At 46.1% G+C, this 19,248-nt stretch overlaps 1 protein-coding gene across 2 annotated transcripts in view; it reads left to right on the top strand.

The window, feature by feature from the left end:
* Positions 1-19,248, top strand: part of CDC37L1 (cell division cycle 37 like 1) — a 78,027-nt gene that overhangs the window by 50,946 nt on the left and 7,833 nt on the right. For both annotated transcript variants that reach the window (XM_030193804.1, XM_030193803.1), the window contains exons 5-6: positions 8,411-8,533; positions 12,062-12,226. In XM_030193804.1, coding sequence (XP_030049664.1) covers positions 8,411-8,533; positions 12,062-12,226 — 288 coding nt within the window. The remainder of the gene's footprint in view (positions 1-8,410; positions 8,534-12,061; positions 12,227-19,248) is intronic.

Here is a 19,248-nt window from a genome sequence, read left to right as displayed (position 1 = left end):
CAGTTTGCGGTTCCTATGTGGCCAGGGCGTGCCTGACTATGGTGCGGCGGGCTTCCCCCTCGGATTCTTCCTTGAGGGATGATTGGCCGGCCCTGGAATCGGGCTTGGCCTATTTGGCAGACTTGCTGTATGATGTCTTGAGAGCCTCAGCTAAAGGCATGGCTCAGACAATCTCTGCGCGGCGGTGGCTTTGGCTGAAGCATTGGTCTGCTGACCACGCCTCTAAATCCCGCCTGGCTAGATTGCCTTTTAAAGGCAAGCTGCTCTTTGGGGTCGAGCTGGACAAAATCGTGACCGATCTCGGCACGTCTAAGGGCAAGAGGTTACCAGAGGTCAGGGCTCGAGCTAGTGCTCGCCCCGGTACCTCCAGAGGACGGTTTCAGGAAGCCCGTCGGTACCGCCCGGGCAGGTCGGGCTCTTCTGCCTCCTCTTCCTTTAAGAGGACCTTCTCCCCCAAGCAGCGTTCCTTTCGCAGAGACCGCCGTCCCGGAGGTGCTCCCTCCGGTCCTCCCCCAGGGTCTCGTACCCAATGACGGGGTCTTGGTCCACGCCCCAGTGCAGATTGGAGGACGGCTGTCCTCGTTTCTGGGCGAGTGGACCACAATAACTTCAGACGCTTGGGTGCTGGAAGTCATCAGAGACGGCTACAAGCTAGAGTTCTGCCGACCCTTAAGAGACGGGTTTGTACTCTCTCCCTGCAAGTCTCCGGTCAAAGCTGTGGCAGTGCAGCAGACCTTGGACAATCTCATCCGCCTGGGGGCGGTCGTTCCGGTGCCAGAAAATCAGCTTGGCAAGGGACGTTACTCCATTTACTTTGTGGTACCAAAGAAAGGAGGTTCTGTCCGGCCTATCCTCGACCTCAAGGGGGTCAATCGGGCCTTGGAAGTTCGGCACTTTCGCATGGAGACTCTCCGCTCTGTTATAGCGGCAGTGAAGGCAGGGGAGTACCTGGCATCCTTGGACATCAAGGAAGCGTACTTGCATATTCCCATCTGGCCTCCTCATCAACGCTTCCTGCGTTTTGCAGTACTGGGCCGACACTTCCAGTTCAGAGCCCTCCCATTCGGGTTGGCTACTGCTCCGCGGACCTTCTCCAAAGTAATGGTGGTCATCGCGGCCTTCCTGAGGAAGGAAGGAGTACAAGTCCATCCTTATCTGGACGACTGGTTGATCCGAGCCCCCTCTTATGCAGAGTGCGGCAAAGCTGTGAACCGGGTGGTTGCTCTTTTGAGCTCCCTGGGATGGATCATCAACTGGGAGAAAAGCCAGCTGCGCCCCACTCAGTCCCTGGAGTATCTGGGACTTCGATTCGACACCCAAGTGGGCAGAGTGTTCCTGCCAGACAATCGGATTGTCAAGCTTCAGGCTCAGGTGAACCAGTTCCTAGTAGCCTCTCCTCTTCGGGCTTGGGACTATGTGCAGCTGTTGGGCTCTATGACGGCCACGATGGAAGTAGTGCCCTGGGCCAGGGCTCATATGAGACCACTTCAACACTCTCTGCTGCAGCGCTGGACTCCGATGTCGGAGGATTATGCTGTGCGACTTCCCTTGGACCCGGCAGTGCGCAAGGCGCTGAGCTGGTGGATGCAGACAGACAAATTGTCTGCGGGAATGCCTCTGATGACCCCAGAGTGGATTGTCGTCACGACGGATGCCTCTTTGTCGGGCTGGGGAGCCCACTGCTTGGGAAGGACAGCGCAGGGGCTCTGGTCTCCTGCAGAGGCAAAGTGGTCTATCAACCTCCTGGAACTCAGAGCCATTCGGTTGGCGCTTTTGGAGTTCATCCCGGTACTGGTGTGGAAGCCTGTACGGGTCCTGTCGGACAATGCCACGGCTGTGGCCTATGTCAACCGCCAGGGAGGTACCAAGAGCGCCCCTCTAGCCAAGGAGGCTATGAATCTATGCCAGTGGGCGGAAGCGAACCTGGAGCAGCTTTCAGCGGCCCACATTGCCGGAGTCATGAATGTCAAGGCGGACTTTCTCAGTCGCCATACCTTGGAGCCCGGAGAGTGGCAGCTATCTGCTCAGGCGTTCTTGGACATCACGAAGCGCTGGGGCCAGCCGAGCCTAGATCTGATGGCGTCATCGGCCAATTGCCAAGTGCCGCGCTTCTTCAGCAGAGGACGGGACCCTCGATCCCTGGGAGTAGATGCTCTTCTCCAACAGTGGCTGACACAAGAGCTTCTCTATGTGTTCCCGCCCTGGCCCATGTTGGGCAGGGTGCTAGACCGGGTGGCAAAGCATCCCGGCAGGGTAATCCTGGTGGGTCCGGATTGGCCCAGACGTCCCTGGTATGCGGACTTGATCAGGCTCTCAGTCGACGATCCTCTGCGACTGCCAGTGGAGCAGGGCCTGTTACATCAGGGTCCCGTGGTGATGGAGGATCCCTCCCCTTTGGTCTTACGGCCTGGCTATTGAGCGGCAGCGTCTGAGGAAGAAGGGCTTCTCAGACAAGGTCATCGCCACTATGCTGAGAGCGAGGAAGCGCTCTACTTCTACTGCTTACGCCAGGGTTTGGCGTATCTTTGCAGCGTGGTGTGAAGCAGGCTCACTTTCTCCCTTCACTGCTCCAATTTCTTCAGTGTTGGCGTTCCTGCAAGAAGGTCTAGAGAAAGGCCTGTCGCTCAGTTCCCTTAAAGTCCAGGTAGCGGCTCTGGCTTGCTTCAGGGGCCGCCTGAAGGGTGTTTCCCTGGCTTCGCAGCCAGATGTGGTGCGCTTTCTCAAGGGAGTTAATCACCTGCGCCCTCCTCTGCACTCAGTGGTGCCTGCGTGGAATCTCAACCTGGTGCTAAGAGCATTGCAGAAGCCGCCTTTTGAACCCTTGTCGAGGGCATCTCTGAAAGACCTGACGTTGAAAGCAGTCTTTTTGGTGGCTATCACTTCAGCCAGAAGAGTTTCCGAGCTCCAGGCGCTCTCTTGTCGAGAGCCTTTTCTGCAGTTCACTGAGGCAGGAGTGACTATTCGCACAGTGCCTTCCTTCCTGCCCAAGATTGTTTCTCGATTCCATGTGAATCAGCAGCTCTGTCTCCCTTCCTTTCGTAGGGAGGACTACCCAGAGGAGTACTCTGCTCTTAAATATCTGGATGTGAGACGAGTCATCATCAAATACTTGGAAGTGACCAATGATTTCCGGAAGTCAGATCATCTGTTTGTCCTGTGTGCAGGTCCTCGTAAGGGTCTGCAGGCTGCTAAGCCTACAGTGGCAAGATGGGTCAAGGAAGCCATTGCAGCGGCTTATGTGGCCGCGGGGAAGGTGCCGCCTATCCAGCTGAAGGCTCACTCCACAAGAGCTCAGGCGGCCTCGATGGCAGAGGCCGGATCCGTCTCCTTGGAAGAGATATGCAAGGCGGCAACTTGGGCTTCGGCTCATACATTCTCCAAGCATTACCGTTTGACTGTGGCTGCACGGGCGGAGGCCCGGTTTGGAGCTTCAGTGTTGAGGTCAGGGATTTCAATGTCCCGCCCTGGGTGAGTACTGCTTCGGTACATCCCACCAGTCTATGGATTGATCAGCTTGATGATATGGAAGGTAAAATTATGTATAATCATACCTGATAATTTTCTTTCCATTAATCATAGCTGATCAATCCATAGCCCCTCCCAGATATCTGTACTGTTTTTATTCTGGTTGCATTTCAGGTTCAAGTTTAGTCTTCAGTTACTTCAGAAAGACTTCGTGTTCAAGTTTTTTCACTTGGATTCTTCAAGAGTTAAGACGAGTTTGTGTTAGTGAGCTGCTGCATTCCTCTCCCCTCCGTTTTCGGGGCTGGATTGAGACTTAAAATTCTGCCGGCACTCCCTCCCGCTTCGTGCGGCTGTAGGGCAGCTTTGTACCCTTCCCGCTTCGGCGGTGTTAGGGTCAGTCAGCTCCTCCCGCGGTTGCGGTTGCAGGATAAGCCAGATCCCCCCGCATCGGCGGGTGTGGTGTCCCTCCCCCGCTCCGCGGGGATGAGCTGGACGGATTCCCCTCCCCCACTTGTGTGGGGATGAGCTGGGTTAATTCCCCTCCCCCGTTTCGGCGGTGGTGAGCTGGGCAGAGTGTCCCTTCGTGGGTGTAATTCTCTAAGTGCTGAGTCCTGCGGATGGAGCTTTGATATCGACATACTGAGGAGTTTCCGGCAGCACATGACCACATATAGGGAGGCAAAGTTTGCTCTCTATCTCCACCTGCTGGTAGATGGACACAACCCACCAGTCTATGGACTGATCAGCTATGATTAATGGAAAGAAAATTATCAGGTATGATTATACATAATTTTACCATATGTGTAACGATGCCTGAAGTTAAGACCTTTTATAAAGATATGAGTACATCGTAAGAAATGTGTACAAGCAGAGCTCAAGAGTCATCTGCTGTTGCCAGTGGCGGTTAAGTCTGGCTGTGGCGTTCGGCTAGGTTAAAATAAAAATGAACATAAACTATGCTAGCAGCAGCAAACAAGTTGGATACAGGACACAGGAGTAGGATTCAAGCAAACTGTATTGAGAGGCAAGGATCATAAGAACAGAAGAGTAGCCATACTGGGTCAGATCAGTAGTCCATCTAGCCCAGTATCCTGTTTCCAACAGTGGCCAAGCTAGGTCACAAATATCTGGCAGAAACCCAAGACACCTGCCAAGGCAATCGCATCCTGCAAGGGTTTGAGCTGCTACAGCTGGCAACCCCCTGCTCTGAACAGATGGGGAGAACTGGGCAGGCTCCAGGGGCCATCTGGTCTTTTTCTACCTTCATCTACTAGGTTACCAGGTGGAAAATGGGGTGCTGAAACCTGGGATTGAACCAGGTATCTTTTAGATCCCTTTAGATCAGGCAGCCACAGAACATGACCCATGTGAAAACAGAGGAAAAATAGAAAAATATGTCCAAGTACATGCTCTCCAAACATTAAAGAAAAAAATCATTAGTATTTAAGGACTTCAATACCAATGTGCCTTCCCTATAAACCTTTCCCTATAAAGATCTTTTATGCTTATGTATAAAAATCATCTTAATGAAAAAAAAAAATCAACGTGTATATAAAGAAGAAATGTTATTTCTGTATTTTTCTATGCTGGTAAGCATATACAATCAATATCCGACTTCATCACAATAGGCAGTCCCTTTAATATAACATCAAAAAGTACAAATAAAATTGATCAACCTCTTTTAATCATTTTTTGATATATCATTGATTTTATATCTTAATAAAACACACATTCATTTAATATGTTGATATGATAAATCTTTGTACTATAATGATGGGATAAATGATTAAATGGTATGTTTACAAAGTTAAACTAGAACAAATCTTGTTCACAAATCCAAAAATGCAACAGCTGCCTAAATAAACATTTAACATAGCAATTAAAAAAAATCTGAATTTCCTAAACACCAAAAATACATAGCATTTAGTGGTTGCCTCATCACATAAATTCTATGTACTAAATGATTATATGCGTGGGAATATTCATGAGAACAGACCACTAGAGTTGGTGAGTATTTCAGATAGACATTTCTAAACAATCGCCATGTTTATATTTAAAAGTCACATCATAGCATTTTCTTTTTTGTATGCATATTGATTTCTGTTTCTCATTAAGTTTATTTTTTTTTTAATATACACAAAGATCTTTGAAAGGAGAGCACGTTGGTGTTGAAGACCCTAGATATTGATGATTTTTTGAGTACGCATAAGGAGATTTTCTTTTCTAATATTTGTTTTCTGGTTTTTTTTTTGTTTTTTTTACATGTTATATATTGTGGGTATCTAATTCTTGGCTCTTAAAGTTTGCTTGAATCCTACTCCTATGTCCTGGAGCCGCTTGTCCACTGCTGTCCTTTTGGTATGGCTCTTTATCTCATTGAGTGTCGCATAAATTGCACTATGCAAAGTTTAGGCGCAATAGCAGCATCCCTTTGGAAAACTTTGTAGCCCTACTGATTTTGTAATGTAGGGTCTTTTCAAGACAGCATGTTTAATCAAAATATTTTGCTGTCTTCATGGCCAGGTGGACTTTAGTAGAGGAGTGAATACTGAGTGAGATCTTTCAGCAGTGAACAATCTGCTGTGTGGAAAGCCATGATCTGTTTGAGGAAGCCTAGGTTTTCAGACCTACACTTAGCTTCAAAGATGAAATCTCTCTCTCTCTCACTCTGACTCTCACACTCTCATGTAAAACTGTGGAAATTGAAAAGGAAGTTGGAATGAGTCTGTCCTGTAAATTGATGGAGTTCTTTTGTTTTATTTATTGTACAACACTCTGACTTGTAAAAAGTGGTATATCAAATTCTTTTAAACTAAGTGCATCTCCTGAAGTGTACCTTTGTACACGGTCCTTCTTGCTCCTCATGAGAGATAGCTCTGTTCATTCCAGTCTTGATTCACTTAGCCCTTACTATGTTAATTGAACAGTGCATACTCTTTAGCCTATGCACGACATCTTAATGGATATTAAAAAAAAAAATCATGTACCATATAATACTGTACCTATGCTCTCAGAAGAGAGGATTTCCATTTGTGGCTTCTTGAATGGGTATATTAGGTTGTTTTTGTACAATCTGTAGAATATCAAACATCTCAGAGTACATCTTGCCTTGCTTGCTCAACCTGCCATGCTGAGTTGATAAGCTTCAGTTGCCTGCAGTCAGTGGTGTGCTGGAGCAGGCTCTCACAGGCTCGTAAGAGCCGGTTGTTAAGTTTTTAAGACTTGGGAGCCGGTTGTTAAAGTAGGTCCCTCCATGCCTACTTTAACAACTGGCTCCCAAAACGTGGGCTTGGGCCCCCTGCTGAATTCTCTTTTACTTTGCTGGTGGGGATGCTGAGCCCTGCCAGCCAAGTAAATAGAGTACTGCTGCTCCCCGCTCCTTGTTTCCAGCTCTGGGCAGCAGGCTGGGACTTCTCGAGCATGTGAGAGAAGTTCCAGCATGCTGCTCAGAGCAAGACGTTGGGAGTGGTGGCAGTCCATTTATTGGCTGCCAGCAAAGGTATGCCTAGTGTGCCCGCACGAAGGGAGGGAGCAGAGAGAGGCAAGTGTTGCTCCCCCCCCCCCCCCCCCCCCCCCCCGGCTACCCCTGGCCCTTCCAACTGCAGAGCTGGCTACGTCCGGAGAAAGAGCCTGTTAAAAAATTTACCAGCACACCCCTGCCTGCAGTGCTTTACTTTCTTGGTTCACAAATGAGCACCTTCACGTTAAATTACCATCACAGAAGCCTTCTGAACTTTGAGATCCTAATATTGTCTTTACCTGTATGATAAAGCTGCTGTCTGAGCCAGTAGAATCTGCTTCACTCGAGCATGTTTCTGGAAAGTCCTCTTTTTAGTAGTGTATACCTTGACTAGAAGTTGTGAGCTTCAAACTTTAGGGGTCCTTTTACTAAGGTGCGCTGAAAAATGGCCTGTGGTAGTGTAGGCGCATGTTTTGGGTGCGCGCAGTATCATTTTTCAGCACACTTGTAAAAAAAAAAATGCATTCTTTAAATTTTTGCCAAAAATGGACATGCAGCAAAATGAAAATTGTCGCTCGTCCATTTTGGGTATGGGACCTTACCTCCAGCCATTGACCTAGCGGTAAAGACTCAGAAGGTAACCAGGCGGTAATGACCTATTCGTGTCAAATACCCTTGGCGTGCTTCCAATACGTGCATCCACAAATGAAATTACTGCAAGAGCCACGCGGTAACTCCATTTCGGCACGTGTTGGGTGCGCGTAAACGCTTACGCGACTTAGTAAAAGGGCCCCTTAGTTAGGGACTGTATGCTCAGTTTTATCATATCGAGAGATTGAGAGAGAGAGATTGAGATTAGTGCAGGGGTGGGCATCCTTGGTCCTTGAGACCCGCAACCCAGTCGGGTTTTCAGGGTTTCCCCAGTGAATATGCTTGAGATCTGTTTGCATGCACTACCTCCAATGTGTGGAGATAGATCTCGTGCCCATTCATTGGGGAAATCCTGACAACTTGACTGGGTTGTGGCACAGCAGCAGGAGACATGCTTGAGTGCTTCTCTGGTAGCCAGGTGGAAACTGCCAATTTAATTGAATAAAAATGTAGGGAGGCCTCATGGTGATACTGTTAAAAGTGAGTACAGTGTTTGCTGTGCACAACGCCTGCTAAAACTGAAGATTTTGGAGCAATAAAGGGGAGTCCCACCCCTCCCCACAAAATTTTACTTACAGGCCACAAATTTGAACTTGGGTCGCTAGTAAAGGCTGTGCATCACAGTATCCCACCTCAACGCAGCCACCCGGCTGTGTACATTAATGAGCAACTTGAGTTATGCTGATGTGCTGCAGGTATTTGCTTTACTGCAGCCTCATAGTTTACTGGGCTGGGACATGAAGCTGTCTGAGCAGTGGTTCTGTTGACATTTCATTTTTATGTTCATGGATTCCTCTTGTGTAATTCTTTTTGAATCCTTTGCTTGCTTTCCAGAAAGGAGCATTGATGGAACAAGTGGCACATCAAGCAGTTGTAATGCAGTTCATTATAGAAATGGCCAAAAGCTGTAATGTGGACCCAAGAGGGTGTTTTCGTCTCTTTTTTCAAAAAGCAAAGGTATGTACTTGGAAGTACAGTTTTCTCCGATATCTATCTATATGAAAGCTGATGCATTTTTTATGTACAGTACATACCTCCAAGCAGTTATACTGTACCAACTGTAGGATACTGAAATTAAATAACAAAAGAAGTAGCCGGTATTAGCAAAAACGATGGCTGGTTACGCTTCAGTGACAACTATATGGAGACATGAACTTTTAGGACAAGAATACACTTCATCTGGTTTATCATGCCTCACTATGGTTTGCCTCTGAGCTGCCTCTAGCCCTTTAGTCATTTTTGCTGAATTAAACAAGAGGTAGGTAGATATATGGAGATTTTTAATTAGTAGTTTTCTGAGGACAAGTTGAGCAATCCACAGATAGTGCTCCTAAGAAAGACAAAAAAGGAAGAATCGTAGGAAGATCAGTCTAAAACTAGCAGTGTGGACATTGGGCAACAGATTTTGGCAGCAGCCAAAAAAGCAAACTGGATGCAAGGGATTAGAAAAAAAGATGACTAATATTATAATGCCTCGGTATCGCTTCACGATGCGATCACATTTTGAGTACTGTGTGCAGTTCTGGTCACCATATCTTAAGATATAGCAGAATTAGAAAAGGCTCAAAGAGGATTGGCCAAAATGATAAAGGGGATGGAACTTCTCTCTTATGAGGAAAGGCTAAAGAGGTTAGGGCTCTTCAGCTTGGAAAAGAGATGGCTGAGGGGGCGATGTGATTGAGGTCTACAAAATTCTGAGTGGTGTAGAACAAGTAGAAGTGAATCAATTTTTCCTTTGTGTCCTTGCCAGACCAGTCTAGACAAATGGGTAGTTGTGCTCATCTACTAGTGGAGGGAGACAGAAATAGAAAGTACTTCTGTGTGATTCTTCCCTGTTAGGGCCCTGCACAACTGTAGACCACTCAGTATATTCCGTCTCCCGTGGACGGTATGCTCAGCTCCCTTCTGATAGTTCTGTCAGCTCCTGATCTGGTGGGGGGTCCTCAAAGTCAGTTCAGCAGTAACTCCTGCCAAAGGAAGAGGCTCCATTTAGAGGTGCGATTCATTGTTTGTTTGAGCTGGGGGAAACCTGGTGGTGCTGGATCCCTGCCCTGCTTTCCTTCAGTTGGCCTTCGCCAGCAGTGAGAGTACATTGGTACCGGAATCTGAGTGGTTTTTGGAGAATGTGTTCTGGTTTCTGTTGAGAAAAAATTTTTAAGGTACATTTCCTTGCGGTGTTTCTCATCAGTTCTGTGCTCACCTGGCAGGCCGGACTAGGGAGAGTGCTGTCTGCTGCTCCAGGGAATGCTGTTCGTTTTGCTCTCCACCTTTGCACGTTCGGTTTTTGGCACCATATTCTCCTTTCTCGGCAGCCATGCAGTAACTGTGAGGGTCAGCATTTTCTTGCCTGTGGTACTCTTTATGTTGCAGCATTTGGAGTCTTTCTGCTAGCAGGCTCCTTTTTCTGAGCAGGTCTTTTAGGCAGTTCAGTTCTTTACAGCGTCCTCTCTTCGCAGAGCATTTTTTTGTTTGGTTCAAAAAAAAAAAAATGGCACACATGCGAACGGCTGTGTAGGGGTTTGATGTAACACTGCTCCACAGGTGGAACCATAGTGCACCTTTGCTTTTTCTTTTGGATTCGCCTGCAGTCGAGGTGATTATTCCTGGGTTTTTGTTGTGGGAATGGAAGTTTCATTTGCCTGTAGGCAGTGGCTTCATCGCTATCCTTAATTATGTGGGACATTTGGAACGCTCACATCTTCAGGCTGTTCAGTTTCGACTTTCAGGGCGACAGGCTAGTTCTGGGTCCTCCACGGTACACTGGGTCACAGCAGCACAATGTGAGAGCTTCAGCGGCTACCCAGAGGTTTAGATATCTTATGTTCAGTATTTTGGCAGGCTCTTAACAACTGCAGGGTTTTTTTTTTCTGTTTCCGGATTAGGAGTGTCTCATCCCCATCCCGGTTGTAGACTTCTCCTGTTTGTTCTCAGCTCCAGAAGTCTCTTCAACTCTGGTGGCATCTCCTGTTTGTTGTAGCTGCAACACTCTTCCACAGCGAACCACAGATCAATCCTGTTGCGCCCTCTTACCTGGAAGCATGTGGTGGGCACGGTGGGAGGATGTCTGACGGGTGGGGGCGCAGCACCTGTGTCTCAACGACGTAGTTCGGCATGGGTGCGTCCTTGTGGCTCCTCAGTTCTTGCCGGCAGTCCAGCTCTTGGCTCCTTTGGGTTCATATATAGCCTACTTGTCAAGTTGACAGCATTCTTTGGGGTGCCTCAACTCATTCTGTTGCCTCTTTGGTGCGCCTCCCGCATTGGTGGTAAGGCAAGTTGTGATTATCTGGGTCATAATTTTCTGCTGTTCAAAGGGGGTGAGTGCATAGCTGTCACTGAGGGATGTGGTAGTCCTGTGCCTGCCACTCATGGCATGTATCTACTAGCATGGTTCTATGGTTCCCTCTTTCGCTTGTAATTACTCACCCAGCACCATTCAGGTTGACCCCCCCCCCCCCCCCCCCCGGTGGTATATCAGTCAGGCTGACTTGTAAGTTTCCAGCTGAGGATGTTGTAGAAGTACCTGTTTCACACTATGGTAGCAGCATTAATGGCTTATTGATTTCCAGCTTGCTTATTTATGGGTTTCCGGGGCTAGAAGCATAGCCAGCTGTTTCTTCTTCCCAGACTAGGTTCACAGTTTTCCTATTCCTTGGGCTAAGTATGTCAGTCGGTGCTGGTTTGGAATAGACTGCCTTTTTTGAGAATGGTCTGGGGTTTTTTTTTTTTCTTGGGTGTGTCTCCCGGTATTCTGCTCCTGGGCCGTAGGTGCTGGCCTATGCAGGGTTTCATGGGGCGTTGCATTCTCGTTGAGGGTATGCTGTCCTTCCTGCATGCCTGTCTCATTCCATTTTCTTCTAGGCCAGGTGTTGCTTGCTGCATTTGTTCTTTTGATCTTATGTCGACATGGTAGTCCCACCCTATTTGGGGAACTGCTACTCTCATAAACTACTTTGAGTGCCATTTGTTCAGAGAAGATATGTGTAAAGTAGTTTTAAGAGCTTCTAACTGGTATTACATATGAGAGAGAGAGAGGACATTTGGCTCTTGTGCTCTCTGAAAAGGTTATAGAAGTAATAAGGAGGTCCTGCTGCATTAATCGCTGAGAACAGAGGTCATATTGCCTCTTCCCTTTTATAGCTTTCTCACTGGGGCAATTGCTAATGGGACCTACTTGATTCTGATAGAATAGCAATACAGCTGCACATGAGAATGGTGTTCATCCTACCCCACTTCCTGAAATGGACACGGAGCCCCTTTGTGATTTAAAAAAAAAGTGATGTTTTTCTCTTCCCCCAATATTTGAATACATAGGGAACTAATTGGAAGGGAAGGGGTGTGCACGCTTGTATGGAACAGAATTAATTTTGGTGGGTCAGTTCATATAGCATGCTGGAATCTTGTATGCACGTCTGTTACTTGAAATGACCAGTAAAATTTTCCCTTCAATATCAGGAAAGCACTTATGTATATCCCTTTTTTATACAGGAAGCAGAAGAGGGTTACTTAGAGGTTTTTAAAAGCGAACTGGAAGCATTCAAATCAAGGGTGAGAGCATACTCTAAATCAGGAAGCTTTGAAGCCATGGAAGCTCAGAATTTTGCCTTTCCCACCGGGCTGAGGACAGTACACTCAATGGAATCCCAGCAGCAGGTAAGTATATTTGTTTCTCACCTTTACCGAACAAAAAGGCTACACTTTCAGTACTTATGAAGAGAAATCCAGTTGAGATGAATAATGCATCCCAACTGAAATTCATATCATTTATTCCAAATATAATCCCTAATTTTTGTGGACTTTTGGAGAACTATTTTATATTCTTAATATTTTAAATAAAATACTGATATTACTCCAAACGGTGAATATGGTGGAAAACATTTCTATCATACTAATGACACTACTGCTGGTTTTACAAACTTTCTCACACGCTCTCTCTCACTCCCTCTCAAGCTGGGGGGGTTCCCATACAGTTGAGTTTCTCGGATTCCTTGACGGGGTTCTGGCACTGTATGCAACCATACTCAATGCTCATGGGCAGGCTGTGTGGCTTTCATGCATTGCAAAACAGTGCAGATGCAGCATTGTACAACCAAGGTTTCAAGGAGGCATATGTGGTGGTGGTTGAGGAAAAGGCAGATATACTAAAAATAAATAAATTCAGTGTTTTGTTTTTTTTTGTTTTTTTTTTCAGTGTTCTTGAAGTGTCTGATAGTTATTTATGTTAGAGTGGTAGATATCATTTCATTTGCATGGAACTAGGAAAACTGAAAATTGACAAGACTAATGGAACCTAATATTAGGATGTCAGGAGAGCTCAGAGGTTCTGGAAGCTTCGCTGATGGCTCAGTTTGGTAAGGTTTTGGAAACAGCAATTCTAGAGTAGTGCTCCTTAACCAGTGTGCCGCATGAACCTCTGCCCCCATCTTTTTCCAGACTCAGTTGCAGTAACAGGCTGCATCATGCAAGACAAGCCTGTGTCCTGTCTCCACTGTCCTTCTCCCAAACAGACACAGTAACATGCTGCTTTGGACATGTTTTGTAGAACTGCTGCTGATTGAAAGTCACCCATTGGCACTGCAGCTTCCAACTTTTAAAGCCTCTTGCTCTCCTGACATTGGCTCAAAACCTCCTCTAGGCACTACTGTGGCTGACTGAGAGGCTCCCCACACTGTCATTGGCCCTACTGACATTCGCGTGCCCCCATAACTCCCACCGCAGTTACTGCTAGAACCTGAAGAGGGTCCCCTCCCCCACTGGTGCTGCTGCTGTTGCTCACGGAGAAGGGTTGCTGTGGAGAAAGAAAAATGGATGGAGCCCACTTAATGCCTGTGGAGAGAAAAGGGGAAAATGAAGGCTGACTCTGGGGGTGGAGGGAGTATTTTATGTTTCTGTATGTTTGATATACTGTTAAATTGTCCTTAGACATCATGGTGATTTTCGATTCAATATGTCAAATGAAATATCCACAAAAGACTAGATGTAAATTCAAAATATCAAAGGGGAAGAAAAAAAAATAGCACAATAGTTAATAAAAAAAAAAAAAAAATCCTGAGCACATCAAAATCACATACCAGAAACCCAATAGAAAATGGGTCAAAAATAGTCTGGAGCAAAAAAAAAAAAAAAAATTAGATATCAAGGAAAGCAAAGGCCTGTTGAAAAAGCTGGGTCTGAAGGGAAGTTTTGAATTTAGGCTAGGAAGATAGCAAAGGCCTGTTGAAAGAGCTGGGTCTGAAGGGAAGTTTTGAATTTAGGATAGGAAGATAAAGAGCAAAGCTTGGAGGGTAGATTATTCCAGAGAGGGTCCTAGACAACAGAAGAGCTGTTACAAGAGCTGTCAAACCAATTGCGTGCAGCAGAGAGCCTCGAGCAGATGAGCTGAAGCCTGGTCCAAGGGAATGGCCCAGTTCATAGGCAACTAAGAGAAGCCAAACATGTAGGAGCATCAATGTAATAGGCATAATGAGTAAGAAGTAAAATATTGAAGCAAATACCAAAACCACTGGAAGTCAATGCTGCTTGAACAGTTGTAGAGACTTGATCATACTTTCTAGCATTATATAGAAGTTTCTCATATTTTAGAGAAGCTAAAGATGTTGACATTGATAAGTGGGCAGACCTGACAATAGGAAGTTGCAGTAATCTAAATGATTGAGAACCAGAGAGTGAATTAATATTCAAAAAAGCTTTATCTAGGAAAAGTCTGACTTCTAAGCACAAAAAGATTTCTGAATAATCTTTGAAATCTAAGAGGAAAAAGAGTTCCAAAATCAGTGATTACTCCCTTGATTGGCAGTGGAATATCATTTAAAGAGGGATGAAAGGGAAGTGGGACATGATATCTGGAGAACCAGATGGCTTCACATTTATGTGAGTTACGAGACAATTTGTTGTTGGAAACAGGACAGCACGGACTGCAAGCCATTGGAAAGGGAGGCCTGAAAAGGCTGGTCCCAAGTATGATGGACCCCACTAGAAGCTGTGCATCATCCGCATCCCCACAGGAAAATGGGTGATAATAAGTGTCATTAAAAGAAACATAAAAAGTGCATAGTGAGAAGTATGAGCAAAGCCAGTTTAATGCAGTGTCCCTGAGTCTTGTTTCTTGCAGAGGGGCCAGAAAAAGAGAATAGTTGATATCTAAATCTGAGCTCAGGTCCAGCTAGATCAAAAGAATACCCTTTAGAGGCATCAAGATGGCATACAGTATCATTAATGAGGTTGAGCAGAATAATCTCTGTGCTGTGACATGTGTGGAAACCTAATTGATGCTTGTAGAAAAAGTTGGTACCATTTCAAAAGCAAGTCACCTGCTGGAAAATATCTTTCTCAGTGACGTCTGCTAGAAATGCAAGAGTGCCAGCGAGCCTGAAATTGGAGAGAAGGGCTGGATCAGCATCTTGGTTATTTAACAGTGGTTTAATAAACATTGACTGGTAGGGAGAAGGCATAACACCCTACTAAAAAGACAGGGATAATGCTGACCAGGATTCTTTAAGAAGTGGGGGGTACAGGATCATTAAGGGATCCAGAAGGTTTTTGGGAGGTGGGGAGCCCGTCAAGGGAGGCACAGACTGGCTGTGTTCATGGATGGGGGTGGGGACCCGAGAGAGGGAGGTACAGGTTTGGCTATTTGTGTTGGAAGTGGCAGAGAGGAACAGGCTTGCCGTGTGTGGGGGGTGGGGGGAATCAGAGAGAATGGACAGGCTGTATATGTGGAGAGAAAGCAGAGTGAGGGCAAGCTGGCCATTTGATTTTTGGGGGCCAGAAAGAGGGATGTGCTGAAGTGTGCATTAGAATAGAGAGAGAGATGCTGGCTGTATAATATAGTATCATAGTAGATGACTGCAGATAAAGACCTGTACAGTCTATCCAGTCTGCCACCAAAGCCGGGACCCTGACGTCTGCAGAGGAAGCTTCACTGGAGTTGAGATGGGAGCCAACTCCTGGACTCCATTCTCAAGGACATGGCTCCTCTGCATCGAGGCAGGCTGGGTCTTAACCCTCCCGTAGAGAGGTTTTGTCTAACACCAATGAGGAGCACTTATGGGAGTCAGAGGAAAATCCCAGGTACTTCTCCTCAGACAAATCCTATAGGATACCCTCCCCTCCAACTGAAAGGAGAAAGCACTGGCACCCCTTCCCGTGCACTCAGTTCCCTGGATAAATCCTTCTTATCTGTTCCCTTCTCCGCTACTGCCAACTCCAGACTTCGCTCCTTCTGTCTTGCTGCGCCCTACGCCTGGAATAGACTTCCTGAGCCCCTATGTCTTGACCATCTTTAAATCTAGATTGAAAGCCCACCTCTTTAACATTGCTTTTGACTTGTAACCACTTGTATCCACTCGCCTCCACCTACCCTCCTCTCCTCTTTCCTCTACACATTAATTGATTTTGTGTGCTTTATTTTTTGTCTACTAGATTGTAAGCTCTTTGAGCAGGGACTGTCTTTCTTCTATGTTTGTGCAGCGCTGCGTACGCTTTGTAGCGCTATAGAAATGCTAAATAGTAGTAGTAGAAAATGAAGTATAACCGAATCCACATATCAAGCCAGTTAGGTCCAGAACTAAAATTTGGTTAACCTTTAACAGCCATATATGCCTGCAGGCTGGGGAGAGCACAGAGCAGGGAACCAGGTGCTTGGAATTCCAATAATCACTATTTCTTTCCCCCTCCCCCTCAACCAGCACCACGGTACTGCTAGGCTGGCCCAGATCCTGCTCCCTCCCTTGTGGTCACAACAACTGCTGCAAGCCTGCCTGGAAATATGGGGTCTTGCTCCATCTTTGTGACCATAATCACTGCAACTGTGGAGAAGGAAGAGATGGATTGAGAATGTGCCAACGCCTTTGAACCATGTCTCTCCTTCTTCCAGTTTATATTGTAGAGTTCAGTTTGTCACATACATGAATTCAGTTTGTCAGGTGTGTCACAAAAGTAATGTTGAGAGCTACTGCTCTAGAACATCTACACTGGAAAAACTAAAGTCAGATTTCTAAACATCCCTACATAGTCTGTCCATGCTAAAAGAATACCTGGTCTCAGTCAAACACTTAGAACATAGATAATCCCTCAGAGTACAGAATAAATGACCACAAATTAAAAATAGAAATATGTACACAAAAATCAAACTGATCCCCCCCCCCCCCCCCCACACACACACACACACTTATACACAGTCTCCACATGCAGTACAATAGAAAAACTGTCAAGCACATCACTCCAATATAGTGTCACACTGGGGATTCAGATCTGAAGGATAAAATATATTAAATTAAAAAAAAAATAGCCTCAGTGTAACAGGGAGCCTGTCTTTTTATGCTCCACTGTAAATATTACCATCACAGGCTTCCACCACCTTCCGAAAAAAAACAGAGAAAAACTCCCAGAATATTTCAAAAATTCTAAAGAGGTGGGAGAAAAGCCTGTGTTTAAAAAAACAGAAGGGAGGGTAACACAATTTAACATAATACAGATCAAAATACCCACAACACTAAATCTCACTATGAATATAAATCACCCAAATAGACACTAGTTAGCAATCCCTCATGAGACTAAAATCCTCATTCAAACAGAGAAGCCTTCCTGCAAGTAAAGAAAACTCAAAATAGAGCAAAAACTCTTAAAGCATCAGAATTGCTTAAACTTCCATCCTTACTAATGAATGGATTCTAATTCTGACAAAAAATAAACTTTACTTAGCTCAGAACATCCAGATTGTCCTGACAGAAGTGCAGCCTCATAAGATTTTCAGTCTGTGGGGTTTCTCTAAAATTAAAGTTTATTTTGTCAGAATTAGAATCCATTCATTAGTAAGGATGGAAGTTTAAGCAATTCTAGCAATGCTATAAGTTTTTGCTCTATTTTGAGTTTTCTTTACTTGCAGGAAGGCTTCTCTGTTTGAGGATTTTAGTCTAGTGAGGGATTGCTAACTAGTGTCTATTTGGGTGATTTATATTCTACTACTACTACTTGACATTTCTAAAGCGCTACTAGGGTTACGCAACGCTGTACAATTTCAACATAGGACAGTCCCTGCTCAAAGGAGCTTACAATCTAAAGGACAAATGTACAGTCAGTCAAATAGGGGCAGTCTAGATTTCCTGAAAGGTATAAAGGTTAGGTGCCGAAAGCAACATTGAAGAGGTGGGCTTTGAGCAAGGATTTGAAGATGGGTAGGGAGGGGGCTTGGCGTAAGGGCTCAGGAAGTTTATTCCAAGCATAGGGTGAGGCGAGGCAGAATGAGCGGAGCCTGGAGTTGGCGGTGGTGGAGAAGGGTACTGAGAGGAGGGATTTGTCCTTTGAGCGGAGGTTACGGGCAGGAACGTATGGGGAAATGAGGGTAGAGAGGTAATGAGGGGCTGCAGACTGAGTGCATTTGTAGGTAAGGAGAAGCTTGAACTGTATGCGGTATCTGATTGGAAGCCAGTGAAGTGACCTGAGAAGAGGGGTGATATGAGTATATCGGTTCAGACGGAATATAAGACGTGCAGCAGAGTTCTGAACAGATTGAAGGGGGGGATAGATGGCTAAGTGGGAGGCCAGTAAGGAGTATGTTGCAGTAGTCAAGGCGAGAGGTAATGAGAGCGTGGACGAGAGTACGGGTGTGTGCTCAGAGAGGAAATGGCGAATTTTGCTGATAAAGAGAGAGAAGCGACAGGTCTTGGCTATCTGCTGGATATGCGCAGAGAAGGGGAGGGAGGAGTCGAAGATGATTCCGATGAAACGGGGAGGATGAGGGTGCCATCAACTGAGATAGAGAGTGGAGGAAGAGAAGTGGGTTTTGGTGGAAAGACGATAAGCTCGGTCTTGGACATGTTCAGTTTCAGGTGGCGGTTGGACATCCATGCAGCAATGTCGGATAAACAGGCCGATACCTTGGCCTGGGTCTCCGCGGTGATGTCTGGTGTGGAGAGATATATAGCTGGGTGTCATCAGCATAAAGATGATACTGGAAACCATGAGATGAGATCAGTGAGCCCAGGGAAGAGGTGTAGATTGAAAAAAGAAGGGGTCCAAGGACAGATCCCTGGGGAACTCCAACAGAGAGCGGGATGGGGGTGGAGGAAGATCCATGAGAGTGTACTCTGAAGGTGTGGTGGGAGAGATCGGAGGAGAACCAGGAGAGGACAGAACCCTGGAACCCAAATGAGGACAGTGTGGCAAGAAGTAAATCATGATTGACAGTATCAAAAGCAGCGGATAGATCAAGGAGGATGAGGATGGAGTAGTGGCCTCTGGATTTGGCAAGGAACAGGTCATTACAGACTTTAGAGAGTGCCGTTTCTGTCGAGTGTAGAGGGCGAAAAGCGGATCGAGGATGGCATGAGAGGAGAGAAAATCAAGGCAGCGGCTGTGAACAGCACGCTCAAGTATTTTGGAGAGGAAGGGTAGGAGGGAGATGGGGTGGTAGTTGGAGGGACTGGTAGGGTCAAGTGATGTTTTTTGAGGAGAGGTGTGACTACGGCGTGCTTGAAGGTGTCAGGGACAGTTGCAGTGCAGAGAGAGAGGTTGAGGCACCTAACCTTTATACCTTTCAGGAAATCTAGACTGCCCCTATTTGACTGACTGTACATTTGTCCTTTAGATTGTAAGCTCCTTTGAGCAGGGACTGTCCTTCTATGTTGAAATTGTACAGCGCTGCGTAACCCTAGTAGCGCTTTAGAAATGTCAAG

This window comes from Microcaecilia unicolor, chromosome 2 (genome assembly GCF_901765095.1).
Source record: "Microcaecilia unicolor chromosome 2, aMicUni1.1, whole genome shotgun sequence".
NCBI classification, from domain to species: domain Eukaryota; kingdom Metazoa; phylum Chordata; class Amphibia; order Gymnophiona; family Siphonopidae; genus Microcaecilia; species Microcaecilia unicolor.
This window is presented reverse-complemented; position numbering and strand designations above follow the sequence as displayed.